Here is a 20,624-nt window from a genome sequence, read left to right as displayed (position 1 = left end):
TTGTTTGCCTCAATAAATCAAATTTCCAAAACCCGAAAGATATTTAGTTTACAATGAGTATATAGAAAACCAACAAGCAAATATCTCTTCCTTTCTGCTTTAAAAGTAAATTAAATGATTAATACCTTATCAAAATGGTTGCAGATTAATTTTCTGCCGATCGACAAATCAATAAATTGCGTCAGCTCTAATTTAGTTGTTATTGATACTGTCAGAGATGTGTCCTTTCAACTCTTGTCATTTTAAAGGCTCTAGTTTCTATGTTTTATCAACGTATTATTATTGTACGTTAAAGGTTTAATATGTAACAAGTGCCGGTTGATGTTTGTAAACACACAGCAGAGAGAGAGAGAGAGAGAGAAAGAGGCAGAGAGAGAGAGAGAGAAAAGTAGAGATAGAGAAAGAGAGAGAGGTAGAGAGAGAGAAAGAGAGCAAGAGAGAGGTAGAAGTAGAGAGAGAGAGAGAGAGAGAGAGGTACAAGTAGAGAGAGAGGTAGAGGTATAGAGAGATGTAGAGAAAGAGAGAGAGAGAGGTAGAGGCAGCGGTAGAGGTAGAAAGAGATAGAGAGAGGTAGAGAGAGAGGTGTAGGTAGAGAGAGAGAGAGGTGTAGGTAGAGAGAGAGGTAGGTAGAGGTAGAGAGAGGTAGAGAGAGAGAGAGAGGTAGAGGTAGAGAGAAGCGAGATAGCAGCGATGGTGGAGCAAGCTATACAGTGAATGAAGAGAGGGAGCGGCGTTCGTGAGAACAAAGCCGTGAATCAGAGAAATAAAACGTTATTTCCTGATTGTTTCACGCCGGTTACGTTCTAAAGCACAAATAAACACGACCACGACTGCACACAACCCGTTCTCATCCGTGAAATACGGCCGCTTTGTTTCTGACCGAGCCAAAAAAGGGGACTTGTGCCGCGGTATCAGCCGCTGAGGGGCATGACAACGTAACAAACAACCTGCCAGTCAACATCTAAGAAGGTCACAACTAGGTTGTTTATTTTATGATAACTGATACAGGATAAATGTTATACATTCTATTTTAACACTGATATTTTGCTTTTATTTTCAATGTCAGTATGCAAAAAAAAGACAATACAAAGTAAACATTTAGTATCATAAATATGATACATAATTTGACTGCTTCCTCCATATTAAACCAATTAATTTTAAGGACTCATTGTTGCCTTGGTGATAACTTGTTTAGCTACAACACAAAAAAGGGAAAAAAAACTAAATGCAAAACATCAAGAGTTGGCTGACAGCAAACACTGTAAAGAACCACATGATCTTAAGATGTATCAATCAACTCATGTAGATGCATATATAAAAATACAGGATCCCTGTTATATATATATATATGCACATACAGTAATAATGCAATTACTAGAGTTGTAGAGCCTGTACTGGGCTTACAAACAGACAAAATGAAGAGAGCAGGATACACATACATACACACGTTTACCATTATCTCTCCATATAAACACGCATAAACCAACCAACCAACAAACAGAAGGCTCTCTGGCTTTAGAAGCTAAAAACTACACTTGACTTAAAAAAAAGAAAAAGAAGAAAAATAACAGACATTCACATTTCTGAAACAAATTTCATGATCTTCTAACTTCTCGCCCCTGATCAACCGTCTCCGTGTCCGTCAACATTTAGTGCCACCAGAGAAGCTAGAACGATGATGATTATGAGCTCCGTTTGTGCCGTCGTGTCCGACTCGTCCCACCGATCAGGGCCGAGCTCACTCTCATTGATTACTACACTGTCTGTGTTGGTCCTTTTCCTCTCAACGTTATCGCTCCTCTCACTGTGCACTCATTCACTGACTCACTGTGCACTGGTGTTAACAGTCCAGAGTCTGCACTGTGTTTCTTCATCCATCAGTGAAAGTGAATGAGTGGACATGTTGTGGAGGAAGGTGGAGAAGTGGGACTGCAGCTGTTTATGTCTGTGTTTAGTGTATGAATGTCCTGTACGTCCATGCACTTACCTCTGTGTGTGTGTGTACTGTATGTCCATCTCTATGCAGGCCTCTACGGGGAGGCTGGGGCTTTGCTACCGCTGTAATGAACTTTGTATCTGTTCACCGCTTGCCCCTTCACCTCAGTCGACAGGCAGGTAGTCTTGCAGGGGATCATGTCCTCTTCCTCCTCGCCCAGTAGCCAGTTCTGCACCGAGCGTTCAGCCGAAGCCGTAACGTGATTGGCCAGCCAGCCCTGGTGCCACTTGTCAAAGCGTTCATGCTGGCTCGCTGCCACTCTGTGCTGCGACTGTGGAGGAAGAGGAAAAAACTGTCAGACACCAAACAGGATTTAACAAGCAGAAAATGTACGAGCGAGTTTTGAGTTTCCCGACACGCACTGTCACCCAGATTCTCCACATCACATCTCAAACTCTTCACATGGCGCCACACAACAGGAAACAACAGGACTGAAATTAAATGCAGACTCCAGCCTACCTTCCTGGCCTTGACCAGCGCTCCTCTGCGGTACATGTAATCCTCAGAGTTCATGACAAACACCATCTTGTGAGTGTTGAGTTTAAATCGGCAGTCCAGACTCCCGGCGTTCTCCACGCCCAGCTGGCGGTGCCACTCTCTCCTGCAGCGCATCGCCTCCACCTGCCGCACCTGCCAGCGACGGAAACGACGCAGGTTCCTACAAGAAGAGACCCATGTATTAGCATGCTGATCATCAGATTACAACATGCATGACCTTTTGTGAGGACTAACTGAATTACATATCATTTAGACCCTGTTCATTTTTACAAATGTTATCGGGGATGACAACAATATCACACTAAAGTCAGACTTAATGTTTGAACAGAAACTTTACTTTTCCCGCAATCAAAATTGTAACAGGATTTTTACCAGCTCAAAATGAGGCAAAGGTGGGCAACTAAACCTCGACATCTTAAAATAAGGACTTCAAATTGACATACTCTACATAGATGTGCAAGGCAGCTCTACCTGTGCATGATATTCTGACTGCATTGTAAACAGAGGCCTTTCTTAATTAGCTTTAATACCAAATCAATGTGGTACAACAGAAAATATTACAAAGATTGTTTTTAACAGACCACTTGTATTGTGCAAGTTCCATTTAAAGCAGATGTTTTTTCCAGCATTGTTAAAATGCTTAAACTGTACACTGACATGCAGGTAGATTAGAAGACCGATTCAATTTATTGTAAGTCTCACAAAACAAAAACTAACCTTCAGGTAAAATGTTGTGCTGATGGATCAGAAATATGTTGATTTAACTCTGGTCTTTTGGTGGCAAATTCAAATTATCAAATTAATTACTGTCTAATGCACACCTGGTGGACAGTAAGAGTAAGAGCAGTAAGAGGCCCCAAAGCATCTGTTGCAAGTGCATGGACTGAGTGATTATAAGCTGATCAGGCTTTATTATCTATACAAGATGGGGATTTGTATGTGCACAGCTTAAAACGAGAAGTGGTCTGGTGAAGTCTAAACCTCCAAACATGTTTATGTGTTATACCTGGGCAGAAATACAGGTTTGAAGAAGTAGCCGTCTGCTTGAGAACACAGACTGGACTCAGTTCCTACAAACTGCTCCATGTAGCTCGACAGGCACTGAGGGAGAAGACAGCAATTAATAACTGTACAACAATTTCATTTATTAAGATTAATAAAAGTATAACTATATCATTTATTTCAAAGTGTCTGTATCAGTTTGTTTTGTAAATGTGTGTTTACCTGTACATCTAACGGGTCATCAGCCTGGGCCTCCTCAGTGTCCAGCAGCTCAATAGTCATCGTCACATGACCCTTGTTTTGGAGAAACATCACCTGATGACACAGAATGCAAAGAAACATCAGTTAACCAACTCCAATCTGTTTATAGCAGCTGAATAAAACCAGTAGATTAAAGCTGTTCAAATCTCTGAAGAAGGCAACTGGCTGTATATAAGCAGCGTCACTTCCATGTCCAAATTAAAAGGTGGAGTCTGTGATTCTAATCCAATACACTTGGTCAAATTCAGTGAATATCTCCTCACTGTCCGCTAGCTGTCTGTTCTGTGTGTGCGCTGGAAAATAAATGCAGTGTTCACACACAGACCTGGCTCTGTAAATGGGGGAAACAAACAAAGTGGCTCAGGCCAAGCTGCAAAAAACACTTTTCCAGCCTGGACAGGGGAAAGGTCATGGATGTATAAACAGAAAGGCAGTGGGAGTGAGAGGGACAGTAAATCTGGCACCTGCTAACATCCTGAATGAGCACTGAGGAGGGGAGGGGTGTATTTGTTTGGGTGTTGAGTTCAAATATCAACAATCTTTCTCCAGAACTGCAGACTCCACTTTTAAAAATGTACATTGTGTAGGATTTGGCGGCATCTAGTGGTGTGGTTGCACTCACTCCTCCCTTTCCAAGACTGCGGTAACTGTGCTGCCAAGTGCAAAACTGTGGTAACGCCGTTTGCCACGATCAGAGGCCACCCATACCATAATAACCCTACTTTAGGAGCAACCGAAGTCGGACTGGCGGTACCGCAGTTTTGCACTCTGCAGCTCACGTTACTGCAGTTTCACAAGCTTGTCGGAGAACTACAGTGACTACTGTCTAAACATCAGATAAATTCAGATAAAGTGTTCCGAAAGAAAATCATTAACTTTTAGTAAAGCAGGAAGCAGCTCTCTGATTAAAACTCTCCATTATAAAAATAACTATTAGTGATGTGCTTTGCTTTTCAGGGTACATTTAGTGTTGAGATTTCTTTTACTATCCTCTAAAATTACTAAAAAAATTGTGAACATCATACTTCAACTGCGGCGAAAATGGAAGTTGATGATAGAAAATCGTTTCACTGCCTCAAACAACAGCGAAGTGTCAGGGCCAAATATGTGATTCAGAACTAAATTCACCAGGACTCTGTGCTCACCTTGAAGCAGTTCTCCTCAGCCATGACTCTCTCAGCTTTCCACTGGTAGCTGGTCTCCCAGGCTGCTCTGACACACTGCGAGGACAGGTTCCCCCCCGCCGCTCCCCTCTTCCTCTCAGCCAGGTAGACATCAACCACCTGCAGACACACCTCGTCGCTCACTAGGTGCTGCAGCTGAAGTCAAAGAAAAATGGGGATTAGAATTGTTAACTGTTGTAAATGTCTTCATTGTTCAATACGAGTGATCAACCTGACAGCCGACTCTGCTTACCTGCCGAATGATGTTGTGGATGACCTTGTCGATGGTGAAGCCGATGTAGGCGTGGATGGTGAACATCTCTCTCAGTGTGTCTTCGTACTGTGTGGAGTCCAGGTTGCCATCCAGCAGGCTGCGCACCATATCCAGGAAGGCTGGGTAGTACTCCTCCAACTCTACCTCACCTGTGGAAGAAAGGGATGTTACATGTGTTGTAACAGCACAGTCAGTACAATGTGAGTGTTGATCTGTGCACCTCTAACATGAATAAAATAATAGAATTCAAATGGGGTCAGTGTGGATATCATTAGTTGAAACTGTTGCCTGATATGCTTATGTGCTCTGCAGTCAATTAATCCACTGAAAGAAAAATCAATCAACATCTGTTTTGATCATTATTTATCGTTAAAGTCATTTTTCAAGCTAAAATACCAAACATTTGATGGTTACAGGTTCTCAAATGTTAGAATTCACAGATTGTTCTTAGTTTTACAGTGTAATACATTTAATTTTAATGAGGTCACATTTTGCTGAAAGGTTTTTTGGGTTGGTATTTGTCACTATTTTCAGGGCTCAACAATAAGGATTGCCCACGGCAAGTAAAATGCCACATCGAGCTAGTAAATCTAGCAACTCTCAACTTTTTTTCTGAGCTGATGATGGAAGTAGCACAGGAGTGAGCCTCCTTATATATTGTATTGTTGTTTTACCACTGTGTTTTGTTGTTTTTAAATATGCTCTATAAATAAATTAACTTGAGCCATCTCACTTCCTTCTCATCTCGTGACAAAATGTCACATTTCTGACCCTCTTGTCCGACCAGGCAAGTGAAAAAAAACATTAACTTTAACTTTGAACGATTAATTGATTAACATAATCATTAGTCGCAGCCCTACTCTGCAGTTCACCTGCTTGAAAGGCTTTACACTGCATTATAACATTTGCTGTTGCTATGACAGCTCATGTGGTTACAATAAACAAAATGGATCAGGCTTTATACAACACACAATTGTTTTTCAAAATGGCCTTGATACAAATTTTGCAAATCACTTCAGGACACCAAAAACAGATGTTGTGTGACACCAGCTTAACTGAGTCAGAATATCACATAATACTAAACTATGCTTATAACCAGGGTAAGACAAATAAAAATATGTTCTTATTTTGTTCCTAGCTGTTTTTCACTCTTCAACATAATGCCACTTCAAATGCTGGCAAGGCAAAGAAAAGAATAGCTGCTGTCTTTTGACACATCTGGAATCATTTTCAAACAAGCCTTTCTCTCCATCATGATGTGTGACTATGACTCAACACTGTGAATCCTGGAATAATTTAGGTGAACTGACATGAGAAACAGATTTAAATTCACTTTCTGATTCAGTGCTCATTAATTAAAAGTAATTAACTCATCTCCCTGATGAGGTAATGCATATATTACAGCTCTTGATCATAGTTCAAGGATGTAAAACAAAACACAACCTCCTACACTGAGCTCATTTGTCCATGTTGAGTCAGATGTGGCAGCTGGTTGAACAAACTCAAGATTAAATACTTTACGTTCTAGGATTTGCATAAAGTGAAGCTGAACTTACTGGGCTGTTTGAGGCGGAGCTCCATGGCGAGGTCACATGCTTTTTCTCTCCTTCCCTCCGCCATCAGCAGCCTCTCCCTGCTCTGCTCAGCTCGGTGCTCCAGCAGCTGGCGCTCCGCCTGTCGGTAAACCCGCAGCAGCCGCGAACACAGGGTCTGGTGCAGCCGCAGGAAGAAATACCAGTTGTTGTTGACGAAGAAAAGGTTGTAGACGCCGTCCAGCTCCTTCTGGTGCTCTGCTTCAGGGTCGCGCAGGTCCACCTTCTCCCCGGGTACACCTGAACCCGTCTCCATGGGCGTAGATCCAGGGGTGGATGAGGCGGTCCCTGCAGGCTGGCTCATGCTACTAGAGGTGGTGGAGGCCTCTGTGTCTGCAGGTTGGGATGGGCTGCAGCGCCTCCGCCTGGACTCACCGTTGAGCTGCTGCTGAGGTTGGGACTGGGGCTGGGGTTGTGATTGGGCAGGTTGGGGTTGAGACTGACTACCTGTGGCTGCTGCTGCTGCTGCTCCTGAAGCATTATTAGAATTACCATTTCCTCCTCCTCCACCTCCTGCTGGGGCTGCTGCTGCTGCTGCTGCTGCTGCTGTTGGTGCTCCACCTCCTATTCCTCTCTCTGCCCCCTCCTCAGGCTCAACCTCCTCATCTGTCCAGTCTTCAGTATCACTGAGCTCGCCGCGGCGGGAGAAGAACAGGTCGGGTACAAAGTGCTGGATGATGCGCTTGATGTGGTCCTTGTCGTCTTTGTGGATGGTGGGCTGACGTTTGACATGGTAGATGATGAGAGAGGCAGCGTCCTCCAGGATCTGTTTGTCCTCGTACGTAAAGACCATGTGAGGCTCGCTGGCTGAGGCCGCACCAGAGCCGTTACGGTTCTGCTGGCCAACTCCACCCTCTTCTGTGCTCTGCTCCTGACGCTGAGAGACACAGAAAAACACAAAGATGAATGCAGGCAACACACTGTGACAAATAATGGGTTTTAATGAGTTTCATTGATCTCAGAGAAATGAATCGTCCTATATTAAAATCAATTCCATCGCAGCTACAAAGTTTTCCTCTAACAGCAGCACTACACAAGGACATACAAGGAAATGACAAAACAACATCAACTCAAGGGGTCTTTCTCATCTCCCAGTTTGTAACATCCTCGATTCCTTTCCTTGCCTCCTCTCCTCGCGTCCCACCCACGGGAGATGCGAGCGGAGGAGGCAAGAGGAGAGAGGAGTCGAGGCAACAGGCATTTAACAAATGAGACATTCTTGCCTCGGAGCCGTCATTTTAAAGCGACATCAATTAAATAGGACATGTGGCACAGCTACATCAGTTGTCCAAATACATACGTGCTGCCTTGTTAATGCTCTGTATGATGTAATGTATTTTGTCGTACCTATTGTTGCTGCCGTGATTTAATGTTGTTGTCTTGTTATGTGTTGGATGCTGCTATTTGACCCTGTCTTGGCCAGGTCTCACTTGAAAAAGAGGTTTTAATCTCAATATGACTTCCTAGTCAAATAAAGGTTATATATAAGGAATGTGGTTAGAACAGCGCCTTACGAGGTGCTACACAAGCGGTGAAGGGCAGAAGGTTTGGTCGCGCGTTTGATCATCCTAAATAAATAACACTTATGAATACAAAAGGAACAATTATATTTGTAGAGTCCTGCCATGGTTTGAGATTATTCCAGCTGTGCGTCACGCCTCTTTTATACGTCACATGTGCCGAAAAGCCTTCTGCAAAGGATACACCGGTGTAACCTCACTTATAGCTCCTTCGGCAAGCCTCCGTCCTCGCTCCTCAAGATGCATTTTAGGAATTGGGACGTCCTTCAAGATAGAGGGCTGAGATCGATTTCCGGGTCATAAACAAGGTCATGCATTTCTTATTGGCTCAATTTCGGCGAGTGCAGACGGCGCATGTGTTGTACCCCAATAACATGACGCGATGATGACACATGATATCTCCTCTTTTCACCCTCCTTGGTCATAAACCGGAGGAGCGAGGAGACGAGGAGGCACAAAATTGAGAAACGAGAGTTGCTTGCTTGTTCTAGAGCTTTCGATCATATCGCACGATCCTCATCAGCAGATTGATTATAATCATGAACTTCTGATTGATTCTTGTGATTGAGTCTTGAGTTGAGATTGTTATGTCAACTACTGTTTCCAAGGTCAAGACTGAACCGGAAAGCTCAACTATAAAAGGAAACCAGGAAAGAATTGTTTGCTTAAATGAATGCTGAGTATCAACAATCATCCAATATATAAAACACCAGAGTAAGGTGATGTTTTTGTTTGGTGGGCTCTGGGTTTGAATGCATTTTTTGAAAATGAGAAGGGATTAAATCGCAAGCTGAAAAAGGGATGTTAAATTGCTCATTAACAGTTGAACAATTTTATGGTGTCCAGCCTCTGGTATACTCCACAACCTAGCCCAGAAAATATACATAAATGTAATGTGACACTCTGCACCTGATTATCTTTGCATATTATGAGGGCTCTAGTTTTGGGATGGCAGACGGGAATAAAGTTTTTACCTCATCATAGACGCTCTCAATCTCATTGAGGAGACTCTTCGACCGCAGGGCCTTCATGTCATTCTGTTTGAAGTTGACTCCTTGGTGGTCGAGGGACTTCAGGTAAGCCTTCTCGTACTGCTCCCTCCAAATCTTATTGAACCCCTGCTGTGCCTCTCTCCACTCCTCCTCCTTGGCTTTCAACCTGTAGAGGAAGACACACCTTTAATGTAGATACTTCACAAAACACAGCCACGTATTTAAATGTGTTACGTTACCATGTCTGTCACTGAACTTGCATGTACACATGGCAGTTTGATTGTAAGGGTTAAAGCATCTGTGGGAGGGAACATGTCAGTTTTTCTTGATGCATTCTTTATGTGAAAACCTGCCACGTGTAAAACGCATATATCCATGTGCCAAGGTACAGATCACTGAATAGGGTTGGGCGATATGACAGTGTATACCGTGCGACGCTAGAAATGTGTCGACCGGTAGAGATTTGTTTTGTCAGCTTTTAAATGAAAGATGAGCAAATCCTACAGGACAGGTCAAGTCTTTTTTCTTTTCTTTTGGTATAGTCTAAAATACACGAGTGATTTTTATATTGCACTGATTGAAGTCAGGGTGGTATTTATTGCACCTGTTAACCTTAAAGGTGTTAAATACAGGATTAAGAGCATTTCTTTGCCTCTCAATGGCTCTCAACATGACGACAGCATTAGCGCTAACAGTGCAAACACCGTGCGAAAGTACTGACAGAGAAAACAGTGTTTACCTGGGGGGGAACCGGAGGGTCGCCGCTATGCTTCCCTGATAACGCCATCGATCGGGACAGCGTTATCAACTGTGAACGCTGCATGAGAACAGTGCAGAGCGGCGGCCGTGAGCTAGCCAGTGGGGCACGCTCATATGTACGAACATGCACTGAAAGCAAGCGCAGCCGGCCCGGCGATGTCGACAAAGCACGGAGAAACTCACACACACGGAGAGTGACTTCATTCTCTACTCAGGTAGACATTACTCCTCTATATCTTTACATAGAAAATAGCTGTTTGTTGCTATATTAATGTTCTGGATATCACATTTAGCACCTTTAAAACTTGTAACACTTGAAATGATTGTTCTCAAGAACCTTAAAGCTTCTATTTTGAAAGAATTTTAGTTTTACTGTTTTGAGTCTTTTGTTTTTAACTCAAGTGTTATCTCATGTGAGGCAAGTTGTTTCTGTTTATATAGAAGTTCCAAATAAAAGAAGAAAATAATCAAATGTGATGAAGTACGGTATGGTTATTTTAAACCATTTCTTAATTAAATTTACAGAACAATTACTATATTGTGATATAAACCGTTACCATGACATACAATTACATATACCGTGATAGAAGACTTTGGCCATATCGCCCACCCCTAACACTGAATACACAAACACTTTTTAAAAACAGCTCTTGCTGCTATAGTTCACCTTTGTTGGCAGAAATCACTGCCTGTTGATACAAGGACTGTCAGCAAATCAACGTTTCCATCATACTGTCAATCAGTTAAACCTTCCTGCTGGTAATGTAAATTAAATGTGCCGTCTAACTGCAAACAGCAATCTCCATTACATATTCACAAAGTTGATAAACAAGAAAATTAGCACTCTATAAATATGTCTAATGATAATAGTACATGCACATCAAGATCATAAACGAAAGAGACGATGACTTTCTTCCATTGAACGTTTAACCGGTGAAGAAATTTGAAATAAAAAGAGTCCTGACCTCTTAAGCACCACAGGCACAGCGGTAGCAGGACTCCTCTTCAGTCCCTCGATGATCTCAGGGGCTTTGTCACCATAGATACGATACACAGCACGACGCTGGATGACCTCAGAGGTGCCGCCCAGGCAGTCGTCTAATCTGAATCGGTCCTGGTCCTCTGGAGAAAGACGGGAGAGCTTCTTCTGGACGCTTTCTAGCACCCTGATGGTGGCCAGGTTTGTCTCCAGAACCACATCCAGCTATGAAGTTCAGAGTTACAGACACAGAGCTTTAAAAGGGCAGCCATCAAATACAATGTAGTACCAAGTGCTGTGTTAAAGCTTATTATCTCCTCTTTTACGAGAGCAGGGACACAAGAAGCTAAAAACATACATTGAGTAAGTTGTGATGTTTATACAAACCTCCCTGCGCTACAAGAAGTGTAAATATAATCTTTGTTAGGATGTACGCACCTCAAATCTTTCATCCTCGCAGCGATGCAGCTGCTCCTCATAAGGAGTCTTCTTCGAGCTGACGAAGGTGGAGTCCTCTGACCAAGAGGGAAATGACACCCAGGTGTCGTTCAACACCTATACACACACACACAAAGTGTAAAATCATCAATGGGGAAAACCTTTTTATAGGAAAATATTTCATGTTCATTTTTTATGTTTTTTTCATGCTGAATGACTTATTTTCAAGAAACTTATGACTACATCTCTGGTAAACACAAGATTTAAAGTGGTGTTTTTTGTGATTCTTTGTGGCGAAACTCAGTTCTATAGATCCCTCGATTAAATCAACTTATCGATAAGTCTACAAAATCGAATGAGTGTTAGTCGACTAAGAATTTCTCTGGTCGAGGACAGCCCTATCATTTACAACATTTACGCTAGAAAACAGCAATATGTCAGCAAAAGGCAAGGAAGAAGAAGACTGCTAGAATGTAAACATGGATGTAAACAATGCATGTTTCAAACTTTTAAGTAAAATCTGTTTTGCAAATGTTTTATGAGGAATGAAATCGATTCAACAGACCTCAAGGATAAACACAATGCACCTTGGTGAGTAAGACTGAATGTAAACAGAAACTTTGTTTACAAGAAAGCTCCACGTGTCCCCTTTAAGCAACACACTGATCTATTGACAACTCTTCAGGAAACTTAAAGTGGGGTTTACCTCCTTGCATAGGGCAGTGCGCCCGCTGCATTTAGGCTGCTGGTAGGTCTTGGGCAGTGCTCTGTAGCTGGACCCCAGGCGCTTGCATGATGCATAATCCACCTCTCTGCCCCCTCCCCCCTCCATGTAGCGATCCGACAGCCCTGACACAGCATGAGAGAGCTCTTTGTCCCCCAGAAATGACTTGAACTGTGTATACAGTTCAGGAAACTTCCTGGAAGGAGATGGATGAAATCATGAATGAGAGACATATCAGGAGAAGAACAGCTGATCAAAAACCGCTCCATCAAAATAATCCTACCAACGAGAAGTAATATGAATAAAAATCTGCATTATGTCATGTTAATTTTAGTTCTTTTGGCACAGTTTGGTCCATAATTGATAAAATCACATAAATTCCATATGTAATGATCATACCAGTACCATTTGCATATACCTTTAAAAATTGTTTAATGGTCCTGAAAGCCTTTTATACATGTCAACATTTTTAACAGTGGTTGCCCCCCCCCCTGCAGTAATAACAGTATGCCTCTTCTACAAGACCAGATATTAACTTCAACTCCCTGCAGCTACTGGATCCATTTTTTTTATTCATCCAACCAATTCACACATTTATTCAGCTCAACCATCTTTCCATCCACTCACCCCAGGAAAGGAGTGACTAGCTGTAGCAGCTCCGCTCCCGAAACTACTTCCTGGTTAAACAAGGCGATGCAGCGCAGGAAGTTCTCATACACCTCTTGGCTTTTAAACAGGCGACGAACCTGAATGATGAGTGGGTGGACAGGGAAGTTAAGACATTAAAAACAGTGGCAGTGAGTTAAAAGAACTGTATGAACCTAGGAATAAAGAAAAGCATCGTCACTGCCATGGAAACTGATGTCTCACCTTATCAAAGAAGGAGAATTCTCTTAAGACTCCATGTTTGCCAACTGAAGCAAAGGACTGATCTTTGGTACAGGAATACTTCATTTTCTTCTAAATAAAAAAAGAAATGAATTATTTTATATGTAAATTACTTAAAGTTATTGTAGTTAAAGCTTTTGAATCGTTGCTTTAGGAACAATACAAAGAGTTGAACCTTTTCAAGGACGTGTTTGTACATACGCTTGTGCATTTCCTGAGGCGGTTATTCTAAATTGAGAGTTTACCTTGAGCAGTGGGGACATGTGCTGCAGTAGGATGGGTCTGGGCCTCTTTTTGTTTTGTTTGGATATCAAGTCCTCGTCGTCCGGCCTTTTCAGCTGATCTTTCCCTCCCGTCAGTGAGCTCCCTGTGAACTACAGAAGATGAAGGAAAAGTGTCACAAAGTGTCAGAAAATAGTGAAAAATGCCGATCACAAATTTCCCACAGCCCAAGTTGATATATCAAAATAGCTTGTTTTGTGCAACCAACAGTCCTTGAAAATTACTTTCAGAGAAGACTTTAAAAAACACAGCAAATATTCACATTTGAGGAGAAAAAGCCAGTGTTTTTTTTGGCCATTTTGCTTAAAAAAATGACCTAACCTTGATAAATCAATTATGAAAATAGTTGCCAACGAATGTTCTATTGGTACTAATTACTAATCTATTAAATTGTTTCAACTTTACTTTGGACTTGCACTTTGAATTACTGTATTCAAACAATGTTGAGTAAAAAGCACTTATTTTGCAATACATTGACTAAGAATATAAAGACATTTCTGAGCTGTAACATGAACATAAAAAATGTCATTAGCAATTCTCTTGTGATGTGTGTTAAAATACACAAGAAAAACTATTGTTTTTTTGTGCAGAGACCACCGATTTTGTAACGACCTTTTTGATTTTTACATTATTTATCTCCGTCTGCTGCTTTACTGACCAATGATCTCTTGGCATCAGGTAAGAATTGCCCGAACTCAGCCAGCAGGTCTTCTTGTCCCTTGAAAAGACTGGCAACTTTAGAAAACACCTCATCTTCAGTCATCCCACTGCTGCCTCGGCTGCCTCGACTCTCCTTCACCTCCAGCTGCTCCTTCTGTGGGGTGGTACAAGGAAAATGGTGATCAGAGGGGAGGAATCAAACTTAATTTAATAAAAAGAAGAGCCAAGCTGAAATTCTTTGGCCTGACTACACATGACAGTCATAGTCTTGGTGCAGGAGACACAAACTGTCCACCAAGGAACAGGCTGCTGTAGGAATTTGCTCCTGGACAAAAACACTTAAACTATTACTTTTATTGACTTGCTCAATTTTTATTTAAAATATCATATAGCCATTTAGAAAGGACTGATATTACCACCAGAATAACAGTGCTGTGAGACCTCTGCTTTGCTAAAACCCTACAAGAACAGTAAAATCTTTGAGGTAGAATAGGAGGAATGTAAGAAAACCTACATTGCCTATTATTATATCATAATATGCAACTAAAAAGCAACTTAAATCACCACATTTCATCTCCACAGTACCTGATATGTGTGAAGAATCTCTAGGAAGGCTCTGTAGATCTCTGGGTGATCCAGGAAACGGTTTTTAATCTTGTTTACATAGCTGATGGCACTGTCAAACTCTACGGGGCTCGTTTCCGAGGCAGGTGGCGATACAGACGAGGTGGTCGCCTGATTCTGGCTCTCTCTGCTAGTCAGGGGGAGAGAAAGCCTGCTGGGAGGCTCTGGAGGTCCTGCTGGGGTCGAGGACGATAGGGACTCTGATGGGGCCGCCTTGACTTCGCTGGTCTGGGCAGGTCCAGCTTCAATGTTGGCAGCAGTGGCACTCCCTGAGGTTGCGGTCACTGCAGAGGTGGTGACACTCTTCCCCTGCTGGCCTGGGGATACCTGGACAGATGAAGAAGGAAGAAGCTGCATGGTTAGAGGTGCATTCATTTAACTAACTCAAGTTGTTTGCTTCAAATAAGATTTGGGGAATAATATCTGCCAGTAAATGCCAGCCCAGATGTGGTTAAGCAATGTTAATGTTAAAAAAATTAAACACTTGAACCCTGCTTGTCTCAGTGGTTGTGTCAAAAAGCACTTCCTCGTTTATACATTCACCACTCTCTACATAATAAACTCTATAGTGAGCAGTAAATTGTCAAATTATTTGAGGTGGACCAGGATGGAAATTAAGAAAAACTACAACTCTCAGCAACCAAAACAATTTTATGAATGGTATTTTTTCACATCTATAAAATGTAGAGCAATGCATTGTGGGATTGTTAGCAGAAAGTAGTTGACACACTTTTCCCATTGCATTGTGAGAGCTTTAGGGCCCTATATAGTGCATCGATTTGACACTCAGAATTCAAACATTCAAAATAAAATGGCCGACAGTAAATATAGTGCACCATATAGTAAACATGGAGGGAGTTTCCCTTTAATTAACAATTAAAAGGGTACAACCTGGACCCTATTTTCCAATGTTTTTTATGTATAACTGACTAATAGGGACAACAATTTCTGAAATTGGTCCAGTATTGAGGGAGAACGCTGTAGACGGCAGCCGCTCATGGGTTGCAATATGGTGATATTGGGGCAAGCTGGTACCGTCATTTACATCCACTAAAAGTGCTTGTTTTTGCCATGACAGGCTCTGATTGTTATTATAAGTATCTGACATTATGGAAAGAGTCTCACTCGAGGAATAGTCTCGTTCTGAAACATGGCGAGGTGACGTGTTGCTGGAAGACAACGGTGGAATAGTTGAATACATCCATGGTGGAAACGTGAGTGGCGGCCGGGCAGAGTTTGTTGTGTTGGAGTACAGAATGCGTAGCTTAGTGTTATTTAAAAGATTTACAATGTCATGGTTGAATATTTAGATGACTTCGACAATGTGGATGAGGTCTTTGAATTCGATGGCGGCCCGCATTTATTTAAATCAGAGTATACGGATATTCAGATTTTACAACGAGACTTCTTGTGCGAGACTTGGACACAATAACAAACAGACCGGATCGAGCTAAAGATAAGGACCGCTAAAGGAAAAACATTTTATTTCTCTGTAGGGTCCTTTCCATAATGTTGCCAGACACTTCTAATAACAATCTGAGGATGTCAGTGACGCTGCTCATTTGCCCTCGCAGCTTATTTTGCGGCTGCCAGTTACCGCGCTCTCCCTCAATACTGAACCAATTTTCAAAAATCTCTCATAGAAGAAAACGTCATTGGCATTTGGTTCTTTGACATAAAAATCAAGTTTTTTTTCAGATGATGAATGTTTTTAGGCACCAAAGGTATATTAAAATCCAGTCTGGCCTGTTGCCTGCCTAATACTCACCGAAGAACATTCTTGTCTGGGACTATTTGTTCATCTTGAAAAGCACCTTGAAGTCCTCTGGACGTACTATACGTGAAACCGACTAACCTGAAACTGGTCTCTGCATTCTTTATGATTTTTTTTAAGCCAAAACACTTATATTAATGTATTAATAAAATATGAAATCATACCAAATGTGAACTGAATCAGGTCAGTTTTACAAAACAATACAAACTTACTCTGTGTCTTTTTTTATATATTGAATTGTAGTCGATGTATATAAATATCTATCAAACTGTCTAGGAGATACCCATCTACACACATTTTTTATACACATTACATATACTCGTTTGCCAGTTTATTAGGTACACCTTGCTAAAAGTCTAATACAACAGTCCTGTACTAAATCCTACCTTCATGAAGTTATAATGTTCATTTTATGTTGAAACTGTTTTAATTGGGTGTTGATTCAACTTTATGATAAATAAACTGGAGTGTACGTGTACAATTCAGCATGGCATATTTTGGCTCTTTCGAAACCTTGGGATCAATTTAAAATAGAGCACCCAATTGAAATTCAGTGCAGAAGAAACAAACCTGTTCACTCTTAAGAATTTAAATGTTCAACATACTGTGACTTTCAGCACACCGTGAGTTTGTAATGATGCACCTGCTGAAAGTTTCATAGCTCTGAAGATAAATAAAGCACTAGTTTCGAGAATGTATCAACTTCAGTGGTAAATAGTATCTCACCTGTGTGGAGAACGGAGATTGGAGGAAAGCCACCCCATTCTTGGGGACCTCTATCCGATACCCCGGCGGTAGAAAGGCATTGAAGCCCAAGACGAGGTCCGGGTGTCCGTGGAAGAGCTGCGACACGCGGTTTATCACCCCCGGTGTGTCGATGCTATTATAGAGAACAAGGCAGACACAGACATACTGTATTAGTGGAGTGGATGACAGAGGCAAATAAAGAGGCGGCTATGGCTCCGAGGTAGAGCAGGCATCCCCGGCTCCTACTATCAAATGTATATATGTCCTTGAGCAAGATACTTAACCCCAAAATTGCTCCCGAAGGCTGTGCCATCGGTGTGTGAATGAGTATTTAGATTAGATCCTGATGAGCAGGTTGGCTCCTTGCATGGCAGCCTCTGCCATCAGTGTATGAATGTGTGTGTGAATGCGGACATGTAGTGTAAAGTGCTTTGAGTGGTGGAAGGACTATAAAAGCGCAATATAAATGCCATTTACCATTCAAAGATAAGCTAACTTTCTCATATGCTGCATGAAGACAACCAACTCCTAATCAAAAAAGAGTGTCGCAGCTTAGTTTAAAAAGTAACAAATAACAATTTCTGTCATCCCAAGAGAATGTAAACTGCTGGATAATTAAAGTGGGATGCTATCTGCAAGTTATCAAGAAATGCCTTAAAATGTGTGGTTGAGCCCTCTGTACTTATTTTTTGCAACGTGATCAAAGTCTACACACACAAGCTCCGCAATTCAGTATCTCAAGAGACTGTATTAGGGGAATATACAGTCATTAAAAATGTATTACTAAAAACTAATTTAGTAAAGTAACTTTCTTCTAGCATAAAAATACCTCTGTGACTTGAACTCTTTCATGATGTCGAGAAACTTGTTGTATATGCCAGGATCATTTGCAAAACGGATTTTGACTTGGTCCAGATAGGACAAGGCATCTTCAACCTAAAAGAAAAAAAAGAGAGAAGAGACAAAAGATATAAATCATTAATGCAGCACAACAAAGTACAATCAGTCTCACCTGGAGCTGTGGAGAAGCTTTTTTTTTTTTTTTTACCAAATTTGTGCTGTGAGGATCTTACTAGGATGTCAGCTATTTAACATGTTTAACAAGACAATGGCTCGTGTGTGTCTCATTAATAATAGTATATATTGGCCACTAACAAACTGAGCTATTTGCATTCCTCAATACTATATGTGGACATGTTTTCATCTGAAGCTAGTAGGTCATTCACAGCTGAAGTGCTATATCAACAAATGCACTAGTTAGCTGTACAAGCTGTACAAGTAAATAAATAAATAAATAAATAAATGGCCGAATACACAAGAGAACCCCCCCACCCCCCCAAGCAGCTTTTTGTTCACGGGGACCTCTTTATTCACAAGCTAAAGGTTTAGGTTACCATACTAAATATGTGTTCACACACAAAAAGCGTTGCCACAAACAGTCCTCGTACTAAATAAAGAGGGTTTTGTCGAAGCTAACAGTTAGCCCAACAACAGCCAGTCACAACTGACGAGAATAACTCCAACGAACACTTACAACACCTCCTAATCTATACAATAGTCACACAGCTGGTTCCTCTACAACAACACCAACGTTACCGTGTGAGAATATACCAAACTACTGCGATAACAAAAGACATAACGAAGCTGCTAATCAGGTGGAAATAGCCCGTTGTTGGCTGGCTAGCCTGGCTGACGTCCTCCACTTTGTTCAGGAGGTGGCTGCTGCTGCTGCTGCTGAAAAAAGACGAACAAGGAGGAACTTCCCACAACCCAACCAGAGAAAGGTTTGAGTCTAACTCACAGCAGAGGGCTAGTTATTGACATGGTAAATAAATAAGAAACTATACCCGCTAACTCGACTGTCACTCAAGACATTTAATAATGAAATACACACGCAGCTTTCACATCTAAACCTTTTTACATGTCTCTTTACATGTTGTGGCTGTTTAGCAAATGAATTACTTTTAATAGGCCAGCGTGCTAACTGACGGTTAGCCAGCCGTTTGCTTTCACTACTCTCGACGGTTAGAGAAATGATTTGAAAAACGGTTAGAGAAACGGTTAGAGAGGTGAGAGAAATCCAACTGAACAAAATGGTTCTCTGACTCTGTGTGTGTGTGAGAGGAGACTTTTCCTCCCTTTGGTCGTGTGTCCGTTTTGTCTTTCTTACCTTCAGCTTCTGGAAGTGCTGCTGCTGCACTTGCTTTTGTGTTATAACGTAAGGCTTGTCTTGAATTTGGTTTATTTGCTTCGCGGTGGTGCTGCTGTTGTGCGCCTGAATCTTCGCCATTATATCCCCGGCGACACAAGGAGAGGCTTTGAAAAAAGAGAGAGCCACAACTTGAAGCTTTTGTCGGTGTTACCTCCAGCTCCAGTTGTTGGCTAGCCGACAAACCTTCCTCTCGGTCGGGAAGCCAGCCTGCCTGCCTCTCTGCCTGCCTGCCAAGCGAGCAAAAACCTCCTCTACTTTGCCTACTAGCTGGAGCTGGACAGTCTCGGTCGGCACACACACAGCAGCGGTAAAAAACGGACGGAGACGGGGACAAATCCAGCAGAGTGGAGGAGGGTTGATGACAGACAAGCTGCTACTCGCTGCGACTTTCATTAAACATCATCTCCATCTCCATCACCATCGATCTAAACAAGCTGAGCGCAAAGAAGAAGCGTCGGGGAAATAAGCAGCTAAAAGGTTGGACAATGGTTGCCCGTTTATCGTATTTAAAATAAACTATCGTCCTGTCTCTTTAAATTCGGCGGCAGCGGTCTGTCTTGGCGTCCGGAAGCCAGAGTAGGAGTGAAAAAATTGAAAAAAAAGGAGTGAAAAATTGCAGTGCGCAGCCGCAAACGATGGGAGGAGCTGAGCCTGAGCTCTCTCAAGAATCAGATTGCTCCACTCCCCCCTTCACTGCTACAAAGGAACAATGTTGCTCCGTGCGAAAACAGATAGCTTCATACTTCTGTGTGTTTTTAAAAGCATTTCAAGACAACACAAGAGCAAATAGTTGGATTCAAAAATGATTTATTAGGGATTGACTTTCACATGGTAAAAACATCGAGAGGAGTAATGAGCATGACAAAAAGAAGTGTGCATTTTCTAACTACAGTAGCATGGTAACATGGTCGTTTAGCCACAGAAAGGTGCAGTAGAGGATCTCCTTTATGTTTTCTAAATCTAAACGATGAGGTGTCCTAACAGGCTTTGGTAGGAAGTTTCCACTTTTCTAGCCACTGTCTGACTTTCACATGGTAAAACATAAAGAGACGTAATGAGCATGAGAAACAGAAAGTGTGCATTTTTCTAACTACAGTAGCATGGCCATTTAGCCACAGAAAGATGCAGTAAAGGATCTCCTTTAAGTTTTCTTCTGTCCTAAGAGGCTTTGGCAACAAGTTTCCACCTTTCTAGCTACTGTCTGACTTTCACATGGTAAAATATCAAGAGGAGTAATGA

The 20,624-nt window shown here is 41.9% G+C and overlaps 1 protein-coding gene across 3 annotated transcripts; it reads right to left on the bottom strand.

The window, feature by feature from the left end:
• Window positions 1-957: 957 nt before the first annotated feature.
• Window positions 958-19,965, bottom strand: sin3b (SIN3 transcription regulator family member B). 3 transcript variants are annotated; one of them, XM_074635345.1, is made up of 19 exons: window positions 19,344-19,965; window positions 18,003-18,109; window positions 17,153-17,306; window positions 14,614-14,979; window positions 14,027-14,182; window positions 13,332-13,460; window positions 13,069-13,158; window positions 12,826-12,944; window positions 12,181-12,394; window positions 11,475-11,591; window positions 11,023-11,261; window positions 9,281-9,464; window positions 6,751-7,663; window positions 5,174-5,343; window positions 4,903-5,076; window positions 3,719-3,811; window positions 3,501-3,595; window positions 2,456-2,654; window positions 958-2,267 (listed from the first exon to the last, which is right to left on the bottom strand). In XM_074635345.1, the coding sequence occupies exons 1-19, from the start codon at window positions 19,461-19,463 to the stop codon at window positions 2,031-2,033; spliced, it is 3,876 nt and encodes a 1,291-aa protein (XP_074491446.1). In that variant the 5' UTR covers window positions 19,464-19,965; the 3' UTR covers window positions 958-2,030. The 3 variants fall into 3 exon arrangements, with proteins under 3 accessions (XP_074491446.1, XP_074491447.1, XP_074491448.1); XM_074635346.1 differs by having other exon boundaries at window positions 13,069-13,155; XM_074635347.1 differs by lacking the exon at window positions 19,344-19,965 and adding an exon at window positions 18,708-18,732.
• Between the last annotated feature and the right edge of the window lie 659 nt (window positions 19,966-20,624).

Source organism: Sebastes fasciatus, chromosome 5 (assembly GCF_043250625.1).
Source record: "Sebastes fasciatus isolate fSebFas1 chromosome 5, fSebFas1.pri, whole genome shotgun sequence".
In the NCBI taxonomy this organism is placed as follows: domain Eukaryota; kingdom Metazoa; phylum Chordata; class Actinopteri; order Perciformes; family Sebastidae; genus Sebastes; species Sebastes fasciatus.
Note: the sequence above shows the minus strand (reverse complement) of the source record. Positions and strands in the feature narration are given on the sequence as shown.